The sequence below is a fragment of the Abramis brama genome (genome assembly GCF_963993115.1).
Source record: "Abramis brama genome assembly, chromosome: 25".
NCBI lineage: Eukaryota > Metazoa > Chordata > Actinopteri > Cypriniformes > Leuciscidae > Abramis > Abramis brama.
The window spans coordinates 17,621,295-17,642,716 of NC_139987.1; the positions used below are offsets into that span (position 1 = coordinate 17,621,295).

The window sequence follows — 21,422 nt, forward strand, 5'->3', positions numbered from 1 at the left end:
ATAAAATTTTATGAATAATACCAACATACTAAATAATAACTTCTTTCAATGTATGTGTTACATTGAGACAAATTAGTAAATGTTCAATTAATGAAAAAAAGGAGAGCTGGAAGGGTGCTTCTTTAACAGTTGGAGGCACTAGATACCCTGAGACCAGAATCTACAAACAGAAAATCTAGATATCATTCACATCTTTTGAATCATAGCTTAAACATTCATTTCAATCTGCATGTAAACTCACAGAATTTGATTGAAGACCTTCTGCATGTTAAGTCATTGTATTTATTAAAAGAGAATGGTGTGGTCTAATGAGATTATTTGTGCATAAAGCGTGATGTATTCAATTATATTTCAAGTACTCTTGTTATATAACTCACTATTTGTCTTTGTTTTGAAATACATTTTCTTCAACAATGGCTAAGCCTTCAGTCAACATGAAATTATTTTATGGCTTTCTTTTTTATCAAGCATCACATTCCACTGACTATAACATAAAACTATTATCATTATAATAACTGTAACAGCAATTTCAACAAGAAGGGCTTTAAAGTGAGAGAACTGCTCTCCCGGTAAACAGGAATGTCCAGTTAATAGTCTGGCTTCTTTTGATTTTGGCTTATAAACCTATGAAATAATGCTTAATTTATGTCACGTCCGAATTCTACTGCGAGATCTTTACAACATGACCAGAATTGAAACATATTCTGTGTGTTCTGGGAACAAGAGTTAAAAAGGGAAGGCCAAGATTTGTAAATCTTAAATGTTGCAAAGCTATTCCATGCGATAATAAATATAGTGCTTTTTCGATGTCTGGTCCATATTGTGTCTTTTGCAGCAGTTCTAAGAAGGTCAGTGATCAGTCTGGCTGATTATCAATGCCCAGTGTACAGTGTGTGTGTGTGTGTGTGTGTGTGTTAGCTCAGAGGGGCTGCCTGGATGACCGAGACCTGCTCGGTACAAATTCTTTTTAGTGGTGGGGCTCCACAACTGTCCTCATCCTCCTGCACCTGGAGAAAAAGGAACAATCACAAAAATGTAAAAAAAGATTGAATTTGAAGGCAAGCAAGGCCCAAACCCAAGGCAGAAGAACTGTCCTTGCATTCATGCTTTATTATCAACCTCTGGCTAGTTTTGTACTGTTTTGTACCTGAGCAGTGAGGGGAAGGAGATCTTCTTTGATCAGTGTTGGCGGCTCATCTGCAATCTCACTTGACTGCAGCAGCGGTTCTAGAAAAAAAAAAGTTAACATGTTGAAAGTGGGTCAACTGACTGAAAGATCTCAGTGAACTTTGTATTTTTAGGAGATAAGAGCGCAACGCATTTGTTCAGAACAAATCAGCATGACACAAAAAGGGGAAAACAACTTACAGTGGAATCTAAATAAGGTTTATAAAAGCTTCAGGGTTTATGAAACACTGAATATACCTTTGAAAATGAGTAATTCATTTATTAATAATATAATATGAGTAATGAATCTCTCAGAGATTAACATTAAACTAACATTTAAATATTGAAAAATAATATGAAGTAGTATAATCTAATATAATGAATCTCTCAGCTCTGAGGTCAACATTAAACTTAATGAAAAAATGCAAGCTATGAGTCTCACCTTCCATGATTTCCTGGCCGAGGGTGGGCGGCAGTGGGTCATCTGTATGATAGTCTAGACTCTGAGGTGCAGGACTGACCGGCTCACTGGGCGGTAGACTGGAGTTATTGCTGCTGTCTGCAGCTATTTTATGCTGGTATGAGTCGAGAGAACTCTGGTTGCTGTTGTCATCTGAGAAGGCAGGAGGCAACCAAGAGAAGATTTGAATTTGACATGAACGTCATATGGGTTTGGAACAACATGAGGGTGAGCAAACAATGACAGAATTGTAATTTTGCATCTGTTCACCTTGAAAATCTAATAGTACAGAACAGGCGTTATCAGACGCCTCCTCCGTGGGAAAATTCTTCCGTTGCATTTCTCCACCCACAGACACTTTGCTCTTGTCCTTCTAAAATACATTGGGTAACAGATACGGTAAATACTGTGGAGTTTCAGATAATATGTACAGGTTATATTTTCATCTACATGGAACAATGGAAACAACATATTTTTGTACATGCATTTAGCTTATCCAGAGACATGAAGGTACAATTAAAACCAAGAGAAAAGAACATATCAGATGTGTCGTACCTCCTTTGTGTCCACCACAGGAACCCATTTAAATATTCTTAATGATGTATCACCAACTGTGACCCATTTCTTCTCCCTGAAATGGAGCAATTGTGTAACAGGTTTCCTATATACATGACTTGAAAAGCTCTGTCAAGTTTCCATGTTAAAAACGCAACCATGCAGAAAAAAACACTTATCAAGTTTCCAGATGGAGAAAGTTTTGGCTCATCTAAGAGCTGTTTTTTTGGGACATGGGATTACAAGGTCCATTTGTTAATGAGATGACCCCTATCAAATATCCCCATTTATTTCAATAACAAAAGTGCTTCGTTTTGTTGGGCTAAAGCCTTACTGGGTGTGCTTGGATTACTCTTTTGCACAGCAAATGTATAATAGATTATATAAACTAGTAAAAAAACAAACAATAAAATCAGTTAGCTATTACAGGTTACTGACAGTCCCTACATACTACACTTTTTCATCACATGAAGAAACCTTTTAAAAACCTTAAGTCCCGCCTCTTTTTGCCACTTGTCCCTTAAGAAAATAAAGACAAGTGCGCTGACATTGGCTGTCTCTTGTGTCAATCAAACAGCATCCTCTTATCAAACTCCTCCTCCTTTCCGACTGAAGTTTCTCTTTTGAAAAACATTTCTCTTTCAAAGTGTCTTGACGTCGCCCGTTATACTCACCATCTCCGTACTCTCTCGATGGCCGCCATCACTTTCTTAATGTCATCTTTAGCGCGACTTCGGGTCTCTGCGCGGACCGAACGACCCGACATTTCTGAATGTTATCGGTACTCTTACTGGAATCGTGTCGGTCTCGCAGTCTGGCTGCACAAATCTCGCATCGCGAGAACTCATACTTTCCAGAGCTTCTTGACAGGTCCCACCTACTTACCAGGGCACAGGTGGCTGCTGTTTTTATTTTATTTATTTTTTAACATTTTCTTATTAACTTTATAATAGTCATTATAATCATATACAGTGAGTCAACGACCGAATGGCCAAATCCTATTTTAAGGATTATACTTGTTTATAACCTAAATGCTTTAACTTAACTCTAAATAGTTATAGTACCTTTCAAAATAAAAGTCTTCGGCGGCTGTTTTTTTTTTTTATAGCTGAATTAAGATATTAAAATTAGTGTTGTAATTCTTAAGAGTTAATAACATTTAATAAAACGTTAACAGTTTATTATTTCTATTTATTATTTTACAATTATTTAAATATACCTTTTATTGATTTAATTCTTACAAAACTTTGCAGCTGACAACTTCCTTAAAAGGTGCTGTATAACAATTATTTGATTCTAAAATATTCCTATCCCTGTTCAATATGCAGAGATACGCAAGTAGGCAAAATGATAAAGTCAAACATAATGCAGTTCAAATGAAAAACACAGTGACTACATTTAGTCAAATTTGAGGTATAATAATAATCTGCCCTTTGACAGGCAGGCAGCTAGCTATGCAATCAATCAAAATATATTCATTTCAGTATTACAGCTTGTTGCCTTTGTAGGGCAGTATATTTCCCCTGAAAAGCGTAAACACGTCACCTTTAAAGCCTCAAAAAGACGACACATGAAAATGTAGTGGAAATGGAACAAAAGTCATTTACAAACACTTAAAAACATTTGATTTATTCAATAAAATCAGCATGCTAAAGCCACTTATTTCTGAAACCGAAAACAGACTTGCTTCCCAGTGAAAACAAATCAGCCTTTAGTTCTTTGTTGCATTCAGCACTGTTTCCAGAGCGCTCTGAGCATCTGATATCTGCTGCTGGAGTCTCTGTCTCACTCCATCATTTGTAGTTTTCTTCAGCATGGTCTCCATGTCCTGGATGGCAGCGCGGTACCCGGTTACATTGTGAAAGACGCGAATGGCACGGTCCCCAGTACTCACTAGGAAACGGCTGTTGATGTCAAACTTAAGGTCGGCTATTTGTTCGCTGTGAACACCGTGAAACTCCTCCTCTAGTTCACCAGTGGTAGCACTGTATAAGGCTATATCACAACCGTTTGATATGGCTACTACACGACCGTCGGGGGACAGGGCAACGCGGCTCCCCTCCGACACCTGACATGGCACGGTCCGGAGCAAATATGGGTCCTGCTTTTTCTTATACTCCACATCAGTGTCCCACAGCTTCCATGTGCCGTCTTTGGACACAGTCACCATTCTGTAAAAGGTAGTGAACTGTTATTAGTAGTAGCTATCGATTTATACTTAAATTTGACCGTGAGAATTATAAACTCATTGAAAACTATTGTTTATATATATATATTTGATGAAAAACTAAAATTAGAGAACGTGGCCTTGGCAACAAACTTAAGTTGAAGTAATAAAATTGCTAAAACTAAAACTTCTGAGTTGTTCAAAGCATTAGATTCATTCTTCCACTTCTTCTGAATCAGTTTCTGGTTCAAACATATATGGCTGAATTAAACCAGTATTTCCACTTCCCATTGTGCAGCATTTACTACAGTAAAGCTGATCGAGTGGATCTCTGAGCTGGTGTGAGTGAGTGGAGGCGGGGACTAATTTGCATATTCATAGAACCACGTATACTAAATGAAGCAAGGGTGTAGAGTTACATTCAAGCTATTTTAAGGCATGAATAAAAACATTTCACAGGAGAAAACGTTTAAATGTGTCATTTTGGTGATCAAAGATGAGTTTTAAGGGATAACCTACAGAAGACTACCAGGGGACTTTAAGCTAAAAAATTAAATTAAATTAAATGAACTAATAAAAGTGACAAAAGTATGTACATAAAATTACTAAAGCAAACTAAAATTAAAATAAAAACTGAACATTCAAAATATGAATAATAGTATATGATTATGAATAATACTAAGAGAGAGAGAGAGAGAGAGAGAGAGAGAGAGAGAGAGAGAGAGAGAGTGTGTGTGAGTGAGAGAAAGATGATCTTGCCTTCGAGAGTCATTGGAGAAATCAAAGGAGTAAACTCCAGCTGAGTGTCCCTTAAGGTCAAATGCACGGGTGACCTCTTTGAACTCCCCTGATTTAGCAAAGCAAACCTCCCACACCTTCACATCGGGGGTAAAGCCACAGGAAGCAACAAACCTTATGAGAAGAAATATATATAAAAAATAGAGGTTTAAATCTATTTCATCTGCATTACACTTCTTTAATACCATTGACAGCACATGCAGATGTTGCAAAGAGGGTTTCATTATTACGCAAACGTTATTACATAAATATATTAAAAATATATTTGACCCAAAAACACTTGTACATAAGGAGCTGCTCGTATTGCTTCTTGAACTAACCGTCCACACGGTGACACTGCAGCATGCGAGTTGGTCATCTGATTAGTGTTGATAGTAGCTAAAACCTCTCCTCTCAGATCCCAGATCACAATGGTGGTGTCAACAGAGGCAGACATTATAAATTTGCCTGAAAACAGAATCTAAAATTAGTAATTAAGTCTTATGCAAGCGTGCATATGACATTTAATAAAGTTCAGATGGATTTAATTAAGTCCACTGACCTGTCTCTGCGATTCCAATGTTGATAATGATCCCCTTGTGTTTCTGAGGGAAATCCCCTGGAGCAGCTTTGAAATTGAATGTCCCATCATCTTTTTTAATCATCTTATAGATTCGAATGGTCTCTCCATTAGACAGCCAAGTGATAAATGCTCTAGGGATAAAAAACAACCAGTCAGCAGTAATAACTGTTTAAAACAGTAACAGAAAACTTGTAGATTTAACATGACAAAATATGTTAATTACATAAATTGGGCGTGTTAATGAGGCCAAACGTACCGACAGTCTGGGCTGAAGCGGACGAGTGTGGCGTGGTCAAACTCGACGTTGGCCCGCAAGCACTTGTGATCTCGGTCAAGGAAGTCTTTAGTGCTCCAAATCCTGATGGTACGGTCATCTGAGGAAGATGCAAGGTATTTGGCATTGCTACTAAAATCCAGGCACGTCACATTGCCACTGTGACTCTAGAAGGGGGGAATGAAATGCACAGAAATACAGATCAATATACAGGAGACAGTTCGCAATCTTGAGATTTAAAATAAGACAATATAACCCAATATAATATCATTACAATTTATATTTTAAAATGTAATTTATTCCTATGATGGCAAAGTTGAATTTACAGCATCATTACTTCAGTCTTCAGTGTCACATGATCCTTCAGGAATCAGTCTAATATGATGATTTGGTGCTCAAGAAACATTTCTGTATTATTATCAATGTTGAAACCATATGTGCTGCTTAATATTTTAGTCATACATTTTTTCAGAATTCTTTGATAGGTAGAAACTGAAGAAAAAACGAAATGTCTTGTAACATGATATGTCTTTACTGTCATTTTTCATTTTGATGCATCCTTCCTGAATAAAACCATTAATTTCTTTGCCATCCTGGTCTTCTACTGGTTGACCTTGACATGCTTTGCCAGCAAATGACGTCATGTGTTTACTATATTTTTTAGATTTGATCACGAAATACCTTGAGAGAGGAAGCCAGTAGCTGGTGTGAGAATGTGTGCTGCTGCGGTCTCTCCTTACGGGGGCGCTGTTGCTGCTTCTGCTTTTTGGAAGGAGCCTTCGTTGCATTTTCCTCCACTGTAACATTATCCAGTTACATAGCATCAAAATAAACTACTCTCCAACCTAAACCATGTCTTTGAAACGAACTTACAACATCGTTATGTTAGTGACAAAAATTTAAAGCTAAAGTTGCTGCTGGCAATATAGAAGAGGGACACACAGACACACTTACCCGGTGCATCGTTGTCTTTCTTCTGTTCGTTTTGCTCAGATAATTCACCTTTCTGTCTACCAACAGCCACGACCACTAACAAAACCAGTGCACCTATCAGTACTGACAGTGCAAAGATCGCTGCAAACTCCATCTTGGCGAGGTTTGTGCCACGTTATCACCCCTGACACAGGCAAGCAGGCTGTATAGAAGCAGATCTGTTTCTCTCTCTTCTCTGTAACTTGAGTCGCACTTAGTTCCACTTCACTCCAATGCCTCTTCATTGACTATCCTAATAGATCAAACTTCTCGGGGCAGCACCTGTATCTGTTTTGAAAATTGCAAAACTTATTATAGAAATTACGTGTATAAAATGAAACCTCAAAATGGGTCTGTTATCTCAGAATGAATTACACTACACGCACGTAATCAAGTGCTAAATATCTCTTCACAGTTCTCCAGTCTCCACCGCGCAGCCGCGAGACTCTCTCTTTCGTTGGTGAGCGAATGAAACGTTCGAGCTGTCGTTAGCGCCCCTAACGGTTTGGAGTCTCAGCAGAAATTTACAAATGTTCCGTTTACACCAAAATGATCCAAAGAATGATTAACAAAATATGATTTGATTTTAGGGATACACTACATACTGGTATCAGTTATTGGACGATATTAGAGATTTTTTTTATTTAAAGTTATTGGTGGATATTCACACATTTGAGACAAATCCATACATGCATTTATTAGGACAACTCATTTTTCCTAAAAAAAGGAAAGAAAAAATAGAAAATATTTCCAGTTAGCACTCACAATACACTATATCCATGTATTGCATTTCTATAGATTCATTCTTTTTGACATCATCACTCCACAGGTGCTACAGAATGACATCAAACAACAAATATAATTCTAGTTATAATTTTGAAAAACTAAGGTCCTCGCTTTCTCTTAAATCATCACCAGACGTTTCATGCATTCGTAAAAAATAATAATAATAATCTTCAGCATCTTAATAGTTGGTTGAAATTGTCCACCGGTTTTTCATCAATTCCAACAAAAGGCTTGTGCTGCCCTTAAAGTCACAGTCGTACTTTCAACAACGTGAAGCGCTCAATTAATAACAAATCCTTTCCTCATATTGGTCAAATTTCCGAAAAGGGACCGTAGCTATAAATTACATCATATACTTGATTTCTCAGTAGCTGAACATCTGCGGTGCTGCAGTGGTCTGTTGTTGAGGAGGTCCTGTGACTTGCGGCTGAATCTGATGCCTTTGTTCTGGCAGTGGTTGTGGCTGCTCTGACGGTGCCTGAGCGGACTGAACATCCGTCTGGGTGTCATCTATGGCGGTGGCATGATCTCCATCGGCCGGTGCGACGGGCCTCCAGGTTAAAGCGGGCTGCTCCAGCTGGTGGGAGATGGGGTTGACGAAGGTGGTGAGGTTGATGAAATGTGCCACTGATTGCGGAGCCGCGGCCCCCGTGGATCCCACCGCCTCTGACTGGAGATCTGCTGGACGGTTGTGCAGCATGGCTGAACCGCTGACGGCGTCGAAGGTCACAGTGAGGATGGAGCTGTCCAGGGTGAGGGACCGATCGCTCGGAGCGAGGTGGCTGACGGCGACAGGCTGCAGGCTGCTGAACTGGGCGGGAGCGGGTGTGGTGATGGGAGTCACAGTGATGTTGGTTAAACTGACCGAGCTGGAGGGGGCTGGAGGGGCGCTGGGGTCAGCCAACACTACCACCTGTGTGTGAACATTTGACAGAGGAGATTATTCAATATAATTGAATGAAGCAACATCTAAAAAATCAAATGCACAACCAAATTGAAATATCTGTCGGTTTTAAAAGTCCATGAAATGGCATTCACAACCCATTCTGCTTCTGAAATTTCAGAGTGAAACAAAATATTCAACAAGAAATTTTTCTTTTGATTTTATCCATCAGGAATTTATTGATTCTAGGGATACTGTAGTGTACGTATTGGTACCATCTCGGTTATCAGACAATGTTAGAGCTTTTTAAATGTATCAGTATTGGTTGATATTGGATATTTATTTGGGCATGCTCATTTTATCAATTTTTATATTTAGTCAAATTTGAATATCCATTTTCACACTGTACATTATAATGTAGTGATACCTAAATTAACTTTTGTAATTTTAAATAATTGATTTTAGAGTTTAGTTTTAAGTTACACTACTGTTCAAAAGTAGGGGGTCGGTAAGAATTTTAAATGTTTTTGAACAAATGCTCACCAAGGCTGCAATTATTTTATCAAAATTTACAGTAAAAACAGGAATATTGCAAAATATATATTAAAATGTAATTTATTCCTGTCATGGCAAAGCTGAATTTGCAGCATTTTTCTTCAGGGTTCTTTGATGAATATAAAGTTCAAAAGAATAGCATTTATTTAAAATACAAATCTTTTGTAACATTAGAAATGTCTTTACTGTCATTTTTGATCAATTTAATGCTCCCTTGTTGAATTTTTCATTTAATTAAAAACATTGTACAAAACTTTGAACGATAGTCTATGCTCAATTTTGTTTTCATGTTGACTTTAATGGGCGAAATGCTAAGAGATAATTTCTGACGGAACAAACCTGCTGAATGCTCTGCACAGCAGAGTTGGTTTCATCTCCCACGGTGTTCGAGAACTCAGTGGTTCTGCTGGTGAAGTCAGCGTACTCGTCTGAATCAGACAGCTCAGACTCGTGAGGCAGGAATTTTGCCCTCTTCTTGGAGGGATTGGAGTTCCTGGAGACTTTTTCCACAGCGAGAGAGCCTTTCTCCAGAGTCAGAGAGGGCTGAATAACAGAGAGAACAACAAACAGAAACCAAATAATGAAAAAAAAAAACAATGAAATGTCTCTCAAGTCAGAGCAATAGCCTTGTGGACAGCGCTCCGACATGTGGCGCAGATGTGCCTCAGGCGACCAGAGTTCGAGTCCTGGCTGTCCTGTTCCCCTCTCTCTCCACCCCATTGCTTCCTGTCTCATCTACCCTATCCTATCTATTAAAGGCATTAAAAAGACCAACAATATAACCAAAAATAAATTTCCCTATCCTCCTTTCATTTTCATTCTCTGTCTATCATCATGCAATACAGGTTGTTAAAAGACAAACCTGTGCAATACTAATGGTAGAGGCGTCGACTGTTGATGGTTCTTGAAGATCAAAGTCACCCAATCGTACAGTCACAATCTGAAAGATCATATGAATCTTAGACATATGGCTTTCCATAAGCTCAAACATTTTAAAGGTGTGATCAAAAAATGCAATATGTACGGAGCCCTGCATATGACAAAAAATATGTATATCATGGCCACAAATGAACAATTAGTTAATTACTAGTATAGTAGTAAATAATTAGTTAGTTACGTCAGGACGTTTTACTAAATAGTTCCCTCATTTTAAGTAAATCACGCACACAATATAATAATTTGATCCCTCGTTTTAGTAAATCATGGCCACGTTGTAAAAATTTGTTACATTGTTTTAGTTAAATCAAAACAAGGGAGCAAATTAGTTCAATGTGGTCATGATTTACTATAACTTAATAAGTTGTGGAATGAATTCTTAATTCGTGGCCACGATATTATTATTTTTTTGTGAATATGAAATGAAAATGTCTTTTAAAATTAATCACTATCTTGGGATTTCATACTCATTCATTTTTTACTTTCATAAATTAGTTTTTTTTTTTTTGCCCAATTTACTCTGACTAAAATAGCATGTAATTTGCTCAACAAAAACAATATTTATTTGATGAAAACTTATAGATAGTTATCTTGAAAAATTAACATTTTGAAAAATGTATAGTTTATTTATTTAAACATTTATTTACAACCCCAAATCAAGAAAAGTTGGGACATTTTATAAAATGCAATAAAATCAAGAATCTGTGATTTGTTCGTTCTCTTTCAACTTTATTTAGTCATATTACATACCGTGTTTTAAGTGAATTATCATTATTTGTCATTTTCGTCTCTCATCTCGTCTTTCATCTTAATTATCATTGACAATATCAAAAGAAAAAGAAATATTTTAATCAGTAATGTCATTAACCCTGGTGGCGTGTGGTTGTTTCTCACCTCGGGGTGTTTGCGGCGCATGTGGCGGTTCATGGAGGCTCGTGTGGAGACTTTGGTGCCGCACAGGTGACAGCTCTGAGCCTCCACCTTCTCATGGGTCAACTGCATGTGTTTCTGCAGCATATACTGCGTCACATACTTCTTGTCACAGACAGCGCAAGAAAACGTCTTTCCAACTGCAAAAACGAGACAGACGAGAGTAAATATTTGACTGTTTTAGTGTAATTAAACCAAACTCTGTGTAATATTTCAGTGAACTGTACCTGTATGAATAAGCTTGTGCGTTTCCATTGTGTTTCTCTCACTAAATGTCTTCCCGCACAGCTCACACATAAAGTCCTTTGTGCCTGAAGGAATACATTATTATATTTTGAATACATTTTTGTAATATGTATCATATGTAACATTACAGTATGATGTGATCCTCACCCGTGTGTCTTTTGTAATGCTTCAGCATGTTGACTTTCTGGGCAAATTTGCGGTTACACTCTTTACATTCATATTCTTTAATTCCCTTGTGCAGTTTCATATGATGCCGTAGAGCATGTTTTGTCTTCATGCCTGGAAAACACAGATGCATTTATGTCCTAATCCAGTTAAAATTTAGCTACATGCTGCGTCCCAATTCGCATACTATGCATCCTTAATAGTAATCGAAATTAGAATTATTGTGTCCAAAATCATAGTGTTGAAATGAGTATTCCTAAGATTGGTCTACTTTTTCCGGTTAGAATCCAAAGTGCAGATCCGTGCACACTCTAACGGCTATGGACGAGAATTTGAGTAGAACTACAAACAAATAAAAAGTGTTAAAAAACTACAAACATGCCGGATGTGTGAGTCCAGAGACTAAGAAGAGAGGTTTAGATAAAGGGGTTTGAGTGATTTATTATCAGTATCTAACCTCACGAAAATATATTTTTACTCTGTTATCCACATTATATTTCATCTGCAACAGCATTGTGAACTTTTGTACAGATAAGTTTGGTCATTAACTTTTGAATGCATCATTATGCAAATTGCAAACACATGAGGAGAGTTCTCCGCATGAAAGACCCATGACTGCCAGATCAACGTCCAAAATGGTATAAATTAAATGTGGAGGATTTTAACTGTGACAAGATGATTGGCAGGGCAGTTTAAAAGGTGACAGGATGCACATAACTAAGTGACAGAGCTGTCCGTTAAAGACGCAATTCTGACGAAGTAGTATATCTCAAAACTTGCGTACTCCTCTGCTACACACTCAAAATGATGTACTTTTTCTTCACAAAAACAGTACATAATTTTAGGGCGTAGTATAAGTAGGTGAACTGGGACGCAGTGACAGTGTTTGACATTATTATGCAAGGTGTATTATGGGATGGAGAGGGAGATAAGTGTCCGCACCTTTCCCACACTCTGCACACAGGAAGTCTCTGACGTTGTCATGGACTCTCAGATGTTCCTTTAGCATGTCTTTCCTAGCAAAGGACTTTCCACACTGATCACAGCCATGGCTTTTCACTCCTGCAGCGGCCAGAGGGTTTATCACTTTTAATTAAGCCTTGTCTATAAAATGTAAGTGATTAAATACTTTAAAAATCAAAGCAATTGTTCAGTTTAGAGCATAATATCTATTTTTCTACCTGTGTGCTATACTTGTAGTACTAAGACTCACCTGTGTGGATGATTTTGTGCCTCTCCAGGTTGCCGATGCTGTTGAAGATCCGTCCGCACATGTCACACGGATGAATGTATCTGTGAAGAAACGAATGGCATTTAACTTTCCTGCAAAAAAGAATCTTAAATGTTTTTCTAAAGCCTCGTGAAGAAGCAAATATTTGAAATCCAATCTCTCTGTCTTACTTCTGCACTGCAGGATCGGGCAGGTGGTCTCGGTGGATGACCAGGTGAGCGTTGTACGTGGCCTTCAGAGCAAAACGGCGGTTGCACATTGTGCAGTTGTAACCTTTTTCCTTATGCATGTCCATTATGTGTTTCAAGTAGTCACGACCCTTGGCGAATGTCACCTGATGAAGGTAGTTGAAAAGTGGTGGAGAGAGAATGAATGTTCATGATAAATAAATAAACTATTTTGCATATTTGAATATAAGATTAAGCAACATCATGATTTTTAATGTACTTTTTATTTAGCAATTAAATGTTTCTGTGAATCAATTAAATTTGATTAAATGATTTGTTCTACTTGATTGTTCACCACTGTTTGTTCAAATGTTAATGGAAGTCTATACATTAAGAAGTGAAATGGATGTGTATTTTTATATATGTTTTATGTATATTAAATGTTTTAGTGGAAATATATGTTGGTAAATATTGCTTATTGTTTATATAGTGGTGCATATAAATGAAAATGAATAAATATAAAAACATAAACTGATTATTTTTTATCTAGATTTTTACTGTATTCTAATTCTAGCATTACACATTTGAATGTACTTTTCAACAATAAATAAATTAAGTGATAGATACTAAATTGTTGATAATATTTAAAAAAAAAACCACTTTATTAGATACACCTGTTCAATTTCTCATTAAGGCAGATCTAATAAGCCAATCACATGGCAGCACTTCAATGCATTTAGGCATGTAGAGATGATCAAGGTGATCTGCTAAAGTTTAAACTGAGCATCAGAATGGGGAAGAAAGGTGATTTAAGTGACTTTGACTGGCGTGGTTGGCATGGTTGTTGGTGCCAGACAGCCAGTGGTCTGAGTATTTCAGAAACTGCTGATCTACAGGGATTTTCACACACTATGCGTGAAAATGTATGCCATGATGATGCCGGAAGTCAGAGAAGAATGGCCAGGCTGGCTCAAGCTGATAGAAAGGCAACAGTAACACTCGTTACAAATGTATGCAGAAGAGCGTCTCTGAACGCACAACACGTCGAACCTTAAAGCAGATAGGCTACAGCAGCAGGAGACACACCAGTGCCACTCCTGTCAGCTAAGAACAGGAAACTGAAGCTACGATTCAGATGGGCTCACCAAAATTGGATAGTAGAGAATTGGAAAAACATTGCCTGGTCTGATGAGTCTCAATTTCTGCTGCAACATTCATACGGTAGGGTCAGAATTTGGCATAAACAAAATAAAAGCATGGATCCATCCTGCCTTGAATCAACAGTTCAGGCTGGAGGTAGTGGTGTAATGGTGTGGGGGATATTTTCTCGGCACACTTTGGGCCCCTTAGTACAATTGAGCAATCGTTTAAACGCCACAGCCTACCTGAGTATTGTTTCTGACAATTTCCATCCTTTTATGACCTCATGTACCCATCTTCTGATGGCTACTTCCATCAGGAATATCATGCCATGTCACAAAGCTCAAATCATCTCAAACTGGTTTCTTGAACATGACAATGAGTTAACTACACTCAAATGGCCTCCATACTTTGGGATGTGCATTCGCATCATACATGTGCAGTCGACAAATCGGCAGCAACTGCGTGATGCTATCATGTCAATAGGGACCAATATCTCTAAAGAATGTTTCCAGCACCTTGTTGAATCAATGCCATGAAGAATTATGGCAGTCCTGAAGGCAAAAGGGGCTCCAACCCAGTACTAGCAAAGTATACCTAATAAAGTGGCCGGTGAGTGTATATATATTATACATAAAAAAAAACGTCAAAAGGCTGAAAATTTCGAGACATCAGAACAGTTTAATCTCCTACTTTACCTGACATTTCTTGCAGCTGTATTTGTGATGTTCAGGATCGTTCTTCTCATCTTCCTCATCAGAACTGTCATCACTCTCCTCCATAGAGATGCCAATCTTTTTAATGAAGTCCTCTCTTTCCTGCTCGTCCATTAAGGCGATGTCCTGAAAGAGATCGTTTTGGACTTCATTTAGAGTACACCACAACAAATGAACTCTTTTTAGAGTAGTCATAATGCTCAACTAGCTAACTAACTTTTTTTAAAATGATGCTTTAAGCATTTAAATGCCCCTTAACAAAAATGCTTTGATGGGACGTATTTATTCAGCTCTTCCTTCAGGCTGACTAGTCAACTGGTCATACTTGATAATGAAAAGATAATTTTGCATGTCACTATTCCTCACCTTAAAGTGTACATGTATGTGATCTCTCAGGACGTCCACACGGAAGAACCTGCGGCCACAGATCTCACAGGTGTATTTCTTGTCCCCGTGGGTTAGTAAGTGTTTGTTCATGTTACTCCGACAGGAAAACACCTTGAATAAAAAGTGATTTATTTTATTTATTTATTCAATGCTACACAGATCTGATATCAACAACAAATATGGTGTCCTTGGTCTAGGAACACCACCTTTCCACAAATGGGACACGCCGAAGGCTCCTTTCTGTATTTGCTTCCCTCCTCCCCGTTCGCTTCAAGCTCCTCTCGTTTCATGTTTTTCGGACCTGTGGAAAAGCAATGGGTGGTGAAAGCCATTAGTGCACACACAGAGCAAGTGACATAATGGTTGATGGTCTTTACCTACAGAAAAGGACAAAGAAAGTTAATGAGGCCTAGAAACAGAGAAGTCAAGTAGAGCAGATGTTTGTGTTTATTTACTGATTAGATAAACAGACTTTACCTGCCATTTTACTTTCAAAATGACTTTATATAAATATTCTACATGGGCACAGAGTATTTTCTTGTTTTATTTGAAGCAGCAACGTTCATAACTCACCAACAACATGCCGCCTCTGGTGGTCCTGCATGACATCTTTGCGGTAGAACATCTTATTGCAGATCTCACACGCATACAGCTTCTCTCCGTGTTTCTTCTTGTGCTTGGACAAATTACTGTTAGTGGAGAAAAACCTTGAACATATCTCACACTGGAACGTTTTGTCATCTGCAACAAGAGGGAAACATACAAAATAGATGTTGTGCATACAGTCAAATACATATTTTTATATACATATAAATTTCTAAAGGCGTGTTTTATAACTCAAATCATGCAACAAAAAAAGTCAAATTGTTAATAATTAAGGTCTCATCAGTTAACATTAGTTAATGCATTAACTAATATTAACAATCAGCAATATATTTTTACAGCATTTATTAACCTTTGTTAATGTTAGCTACTGTACTAAAAATATTCATGTTCAAGTTAGTTCACAGTGCATTGACTTATGTTAACAGATACAACTTTTGATCTTAAAGATGTAGTAGTAAATGTTGAGATTAACATTATTTATTTATTTAAGATTAATAAATGCTGTAGAAGTATTGTTCATTCTTGTTCATGTTAACAAATGAAATCTTATTGTAGTGTTACCGTAAAATTAAGGAGGGTAAATTGCAATTTACATAATACCGTAAATTGACCAATAATACAATAACTTATTAAAAAATATATAACACAAACATTATTATTATCATCATCAATAATTATGCTAAAAATTATTATTAGTAGTAGTAGTAGCAGTATTAATATTATTATTTATTATGTAAATTTGAATAACTCCCCATATATATAAAACACAAAAATGTACTTATTATAATGAATGAATATTAAAATGAAACTTTTTTCTTTTTTTTTACCTGTCCTGCAGTTATGAAATCTTAAGGCATTTTCCACTCGGAAGGATTTCTCACAGGTTGAACATTTGTACCTATACTCTATATCAGACTAAGAAAACACACACAAATAAAACATATAAAAGACATGAATGAATGTATCTTGACATTTTAAAACATGCTATTTTAACTATCAGTAAGTTATTAGTTAAAAAATTGCCATACCTGATTCTTGCTGTGTTTGTAAGATATATGCTGTTTAAGACTCTCCTTTCGACTGAACATCTTGTCACACTCGTCACACTTAAAACACTTATCACCTGTAAGTGACACAAAAGTATTCAGCATATGGCACATCTAATAACCTCAAATTGTGTTATGCAGTGTGAGAAGTTATTTCTTGAGATGATGGCAGAGTTACCGTGGGAACGGATGTGTCGGTTGAGGTTGCTGCTGTTCTGAAACACCTTACAGCAGAGGCAGCACTGGTAAACTCTTTTATGATCACCACCCTGCCGCAGAGATCGCCTCCTCACACCAGGTCTAACAGAAAAACAGGATCAAGAATTGTTCAAGTGAAAGTACACTACTGTTCAAAAGTTTGGGGTCAGTAAGATTTGATCATGTTTTTCACCGTGGCTGCATTTATTTGAGCAAAAATACAGTAAAAAACAGTATTATTAACAGTAATAACAGTATATAAATATTATTACAATTTAAATTCCTGTTTTCTATTTTAATATATTTTAAAATTTAATTTATTCCTGTGATGCAAAGCTGAATTTTCAGCATTATTACTCCAGTCTTCAGTGTCACATTATCCTTCAGAAATCATTTTAATATGCTGATATGGAGCTCAATAAACATTTCTCATCATTTAAAACAGTTAATATTTGCCTAATATTTTTGTGGAAACATAATACATTTTTTAGGATTCTTTGATGAATTTTATATATATATATATATATATATTATATTATATTATTCAAAGTAGAAATCTTTTGTGACATTATAAATGTCTTCAATGTCACTTTTGATCAATTTAATGCATCCTTTCTGAATAGAAGTATTTCTTTCTTTCTTTCTTTCTTTCTATAAAACAAACCCCAAACTTTTAAACAGTAGTGTATGTGTTTTAAGACCCAGAGGATGTGACATAAGTGAATCGTAAAGGTTGTCCTTACTTCCCAGAGGAGATGGGGGAGCGTGTCACCCGAGATGTTTTGAGTGGCGGGCCGTCTCCAGCCACCATGACCTCTTGGACATCCAGTACAGTAAGGGGAACATCAGGAGCCAAAGTACTGAGAGGCGGCTCACCAGATGCAGGAACAGTGGATTCTGCTAGATGGGAAGTGAAAAATAAAGCTCATTCAAACTATTTTTCGTGTGTTACTTCTCTGCAAAACGTGCTTTAAAAACCAACTTTGCCGATCAAACCCCTTTATACCCCTGAAATCCCCACCTCACCTTGATCGGAATCAGCTGATCCACTCGGCGCAAGTTTCTGTGCTTTCGTCCGTCTTGGTCTGCCTTGTTTTCTGGTTGGCTCTGGTGGGGTGGGGGCAACGTTGGCCGTGTTGTTTTGGGGTAGCGCCTCTGCAACCTGCTGGACAGGTGCGTCTGCAGGGGTTTGGCAGAGCAGTTGCTCTGGGACAGGAAGGGTTTCTGTTGGTGGCCCCTTCGCCGAAGGGACTCCAGGTTTGCAGGACACCATTTCTGAAGAGGCAAAATGATAAATTACGTCATTAAGCATACGTATACTGCACACTGCACAGATACTTTAAAGCACACATACCTGATGGAGGTGGAAGTACAGGTGACCTAAGAACAAGCCGATCCATTTTTTTGGCATAAAATGCCCCATACCAGACTCTCAATTCTGTTCCGGGCAGAACATCCTGAAATGGAGGAAATGAAAGAACAATTCGAATAAATTGCCATTTGAAGTTTACTAGAACACTGCAATAAATAAATTTCATCAATTTACAATCTAAGTCATGCATTATTTGATAGCAAATATAACCACAGTGCTATGAAAGGAACAGAAGTGACAGTGCGGCATCAATGCACCTGTGATGTATTAAAGTAAACATCATCATCTTGCTGGTAGGCCGTCAGATTTTGGTGTTGGTGGTCTGTGGCAGGCCGAACCAACATCATCCAGTTACAGTCGTCTTCATTGGAGGAGTCAAAACACACCACCGATCCGTCCTTCTGGAATATCTAAGATGCACAATAGAGAAAACATTAAGTATAGGTAATGTGGTTAGGAGTGACATATTAATGGTCTATTGTTTACCTTTAAAGGAAATGCACCCTCAATTTGAAGGCTTGGAACCCTCTTGGCCTCAAAAGGGCCAAATCGAGTCCTTTTAACCAGCCGTCTAAGTACAAACACGCCTTCGTTCCCCTCCTCAGCTGATCTGATCTCCAAGCTGTCTGGTAAAGATGACCTGGAACATGGACAATGATTATGCTCTTAAGTTAAAATTTCATATACAGCCAAAAGTGTGGAATAATTAAGAATTTCTTAATGTTTTAAGAATTTCATAAGATGTCTCTTATGCTCAGGTAAATGTTTCTTGAGCAGCAAATCAGCATGTTAGAATGGTTTCTGAAGGATCATGTGACGCTGAAGACTGGAGTAATGATGCTGAAAATGTACCTTTGCCATCCAAGGAATAAATTACATTTTAAAATATATTAAAAAAAGAAAAGAAGGTCCTTAAAATTGTAAATAATTGTAACTGTATTTATGATCAAATAATGCATCCTTGGTGATCATAAGAGAGAAATGTTTTCTCTTAAACAATCTTACTGACCCCAAACTTTTGAAGGATAGTGTACAGACAAAATGTATGATATTTAAATTTGTAATATATGTAACAAAATGTGTTTTTTTTATGATTTAATTATGTATGATCATTATCTTTTCATCTCACAATCCCCCTGCAGTTCTTCCATTAACCCCAGTTTGGGAAACCCTGGCATAATGTAATGCTTAATGCATAGGCCTACTGTTATTGTCATAATACAATTCAGTGATAAATATCACGAAGGCACTAAGAAATTCAAGCACCTAGTCCAAGAATTTCCCATTAAAAGAAATACCAAGTCATACATATATACTGATAATAAACATAAGACAGTCAATATATGGCCTTTGAAAATCACACATATGACCATCTAATTGGGGTCAGTGCTCTCAGATGGTGCCAAGACCCTTTTTGAGGGTATTTGGCCAAAAGCCACCCATGTCCGCTCACCGTGCCCGACTTAGAACAAATGAGTCCTTCACTGTGACGATGGGTCCCAGCTCAGGACACTCAGAGTCATGGTACTGCCCGCAGTCCTCACACCCTGCAGGAAGAAGAGTCACATGCAATATTATGCCATGTACTTGAGTAAAACAAGGACACTGCAAAAAAGCTCACTAGTGACAATAAGGATACAATAATGTTCCAACTTCCATGCATATTCATAAACAAGCAAGATTATAGTTGTGCACTTACAAATAAACTCATCTGGTGTCTGCTCTGCCATTCTGACACCCTAAAGATGATACATCAAATATGTACATTAGTTTTAACACCTGTAACAGCATGCTGTCCTTATGATACTTATTAATAACACACACACACACACACACACACACACACACATTATATATATATATACACACACACACACACACGCACACATACATATACATATATAGTTATACATATAAAACACATCTGAGACCATTTCAAATTCTATTTTGAAACATATGACATTAAAATATTAAAAACATGCAGGTTCTTAGAAATATAAACTTTCTTTTTCATGTTGACTACATATATTGGAAAAATGTAAAACCAATAATAAATAAAAAAATTAGCTTTGGTAAACATCCAATTATTAAAGTACTAAAGTAATTTGTTACAAATATAATAATAATAAAATACTATGAATATATATATATATATATATATATATATATATATATATATATATATATATATATATATCTGCCTTTAAAATTAGGCTTTTTTGTGTATATATTTTACCATATATTATTTTTAATATATATTATATATATATAAATGACATGAATTTTAAAAATGTTCATCGGGTGTATTTAAGCATTTGGTATGAACTGGGTTTTTAATATATTTTTTATATAACTTTATAAATCTGGACTAAACATATGCCTAGTATGTATAAGGAGAAAATTATTTGAAATAATACGTTTAAAATTATCCTCCAGTCCTTCGGGTCTAAATGCAAAAAAAACAATTAAAAGCACTTTTCCATTATAACGCTGTGTTGATTGCATTGCTGACAGTCAACAAAACCCATTACACAATGCAACAGATTTAGTTGATGCTCCCAAGATCAACAATCACAACGCATGACGCTCTTTATCAACGCAGTACAGGGAACTGTCCGCGAATGAAACGCCTGTAAGCAGCCAGGGAAAGAGTACAATACGGACCGATGCGGACAGAATCCGTGATTTGGGAAGATTTCAAACTGTAGCCGGGTTTTAACTCCGATCTCAGGCTGCGCTCGCTCTCTTTCAGCAATGCAAATGTAACAAAGAACAATCGGCATGGCGGATGGAATGGAGACGCAGCGCTCATCTGGAGCCAGAGCGTTTGAAAGCGCAAAGCACAACAAACTCGCTTCGCTCACACTTTTCATTGCTGCTGCACCTTTGAATGAGGAGCATTTGGGGATTTCGTTCAATGCGTTTGAATATAACTACCTCACAAGTTTAGCATAAAGTCATTACCTGTTTTCCAAACGTCTACACATTTAGTGAATCCTGACTCCGGGTTCCAATCCGCTCCAGAAACCGCGCAGGACCGGAAATAAGACCCGCGAATTGCATTATGGGAAGTGTATTTTTTCCTCATATGGACCACTGTAAG

At 37.2% G+C, this 21,422-nt stretch overlaps 3 protein-coding genes across 5 annotated transcripts; all 3 read right to left on the minus strand.

Annotated features, from left to right (window-relative positions):
• Positions 1-259: 259 nt before the first annotated feature.
• Positions 260-3,019, minus strand: bcl7ba (BAF chromatin remodeling complex subunit BCL7B a). The gene is made up of 6 exons (XM_084104441.1): positions 2,857-3,019; positions 2,183-2,258; positions 1,898-2,000; positions 1,610-1,780; positions 1,148-1,227; positions 260-1,007 (listed from the first exon to the last, which is right to left on the minus strand). Exons 1-6 carry the CDS (start codon positions 2,946-2,948, stop codon positions 915-917), a joined length of 615 nt encoding a protein of 204 aa, XP_083960567.1. The 5' UTR covers positions 2,949-3,019; the 3' UTR covers positions 260-914.
• Positions 3,020-3,790: 771 nt separating this feature from the next.
• Positions 3,791-7,437, minus strand: tbl2 (transducin beta like 2). Of its 2 annotated transcripts, XM_084104708.1 has the most exons (8): positions 7,342-7,437; positions 6,938-7,243; positions 6,665-6,780; positions 5,966-6,150; positions 5,689-5,840; positions 5,468-5,594; positions 5,109-5,261; positions 3,791-4,353 (listed from the first exon to the last, which is right to left on the minus strand). In XM_084104708.1, exons 2-8 carry the CDS (start codon positions 7,068-7,070, stop codon positions 3,894-3,896), a joined length of 1,326 nt encoding a protein of 441 aa, XP_083960834.1. In that variant the 5' UTR covers positions 7,071-7,243; positions 7,342-7,437; the 3' UTR covers positions 3,791-3,893. The 2 variants fall into 2 exon arrangements, with proteins under 2 accessions (XP_083960834.1, XP_083960833.1); XM_084104707.1 differs by having other exon boundaries at positions 6,938-7,429.
• A 128-nt stretch (positions 7,438-7,565) lies between these two features.
• prdm15 (PR domain containing 15) lies at positions 7,566-21,352 on the minus strand. Of its 2 annotated transcripts, none has more exons than XM_084104769.1 (24): positions 21,284-21,352; positions 20,019-20,058; positions 19,773-19,866; positions 18,806-18,959; positions 18,577-18,729; positions 18,302-18,404; positions 17,974-18,222; positions 17,691-17,844; positions 16,928-17,049; positions 16,732-16,826; positions 16,531-16,618; positions 15,671-15,838; positions 15,304-15,398; positions 15,077-15,208; positions 14,693-14,836; positions 12,858-13,021; positions 12,670-12,749; positions 12,399-12,518; positions 11,439-11,570; positions 11,273-11,356; positions 11,010-11,185; positions 10,042-10,119; positions 9,519-9,722; positions 7,566-8,654 (listed from the first exon to the last, which is right to left on the minus strand). In XM_084104769.1, exons 2-24 carry the CDS (start codon positions 20,047-20,049, stop codon positions 8,106-8,108), a joined length of 3,369 nt encoding a protein of 1,122 aa, XP_083960895.1. In that variant the 5' UTR covers positions 20,050-20,058; positions 21,284-21,352; the 3' UTR covers positions 7,566-8,105. The 2 variants fall into 2 exon arrangements, with proteins under 2 accessions (XP_083960895.1, XP_083960894.1); XM_084104768.1 differs by having other exon boundaries at positions 17,691-17,847.
• Positions 21,353-21,422: the final 70 nt, after the last annotated feature.

Bases quoted from the DNA above. Each gene is read 5' to 3' on its own strand.
- bcl7ba (XM_084104441.1), bottom strand. From the start codon at position 2,948: ATGTCGGGTCGTTCGGTCCGCGCAGAGACCCGAAGTCGCGCTAAAGAT. The intron at 2,259-2,856 runs GTGAGTATAACG...GCTCCATTTCAG, and splicing joins ATCGAGAGAGTACGGAGATG to GGAGAAGAAATGGGTCACAG. The intron at 2,001-2,182 runs GTACGACACATC...AATGTATTTTAG, and splicing joins CTGTGGTGGACACAAAGGAG to AAGGACAAGAGCAAAGTGTC.
- tbl2 (XM_084104708.1), bottom strand. From the start codon at position 7,070: ATGGAGTTTGCAGCGATCTTTGCACTGTCAGTACTGATAGGTGCACTG. The intron at 6,151-6,664 runs GTATTTCGTGAT...CCCCCCTTCTAG, and splicing joins TACTGGCTTCCTCTCTCAAG to AGTCACAGTGGCAATGTGAC. The intron at 5,841-5,965 runs GTACGTTTGGCC...TTTTATCCCTAG, and splicing joins CGCTTCAGCCCAGACTGTCG to AGCATTTATCACTTGGCTGT.
- prdm15 (XM_084104768.1), bottom strand. From the start codon at position 20,049: ATGGCAGAGCAGACACCAGATGAGTTTATTT. The intron at 16,827-16,927 runs GTAACTCTGCCA...TGTCACTTACAG, and splicing joins CCGACACATCCGTTCCCACG to GTGATAAGTGTTTTAAGTGT. The intron at 10,120-11,009 runs GTGAGAAACAAC...ATGATCTTTCAG, and splicing joins TGCGCCGCAAACACCCCGAG to ATTGTGACTGTACGATTGGG.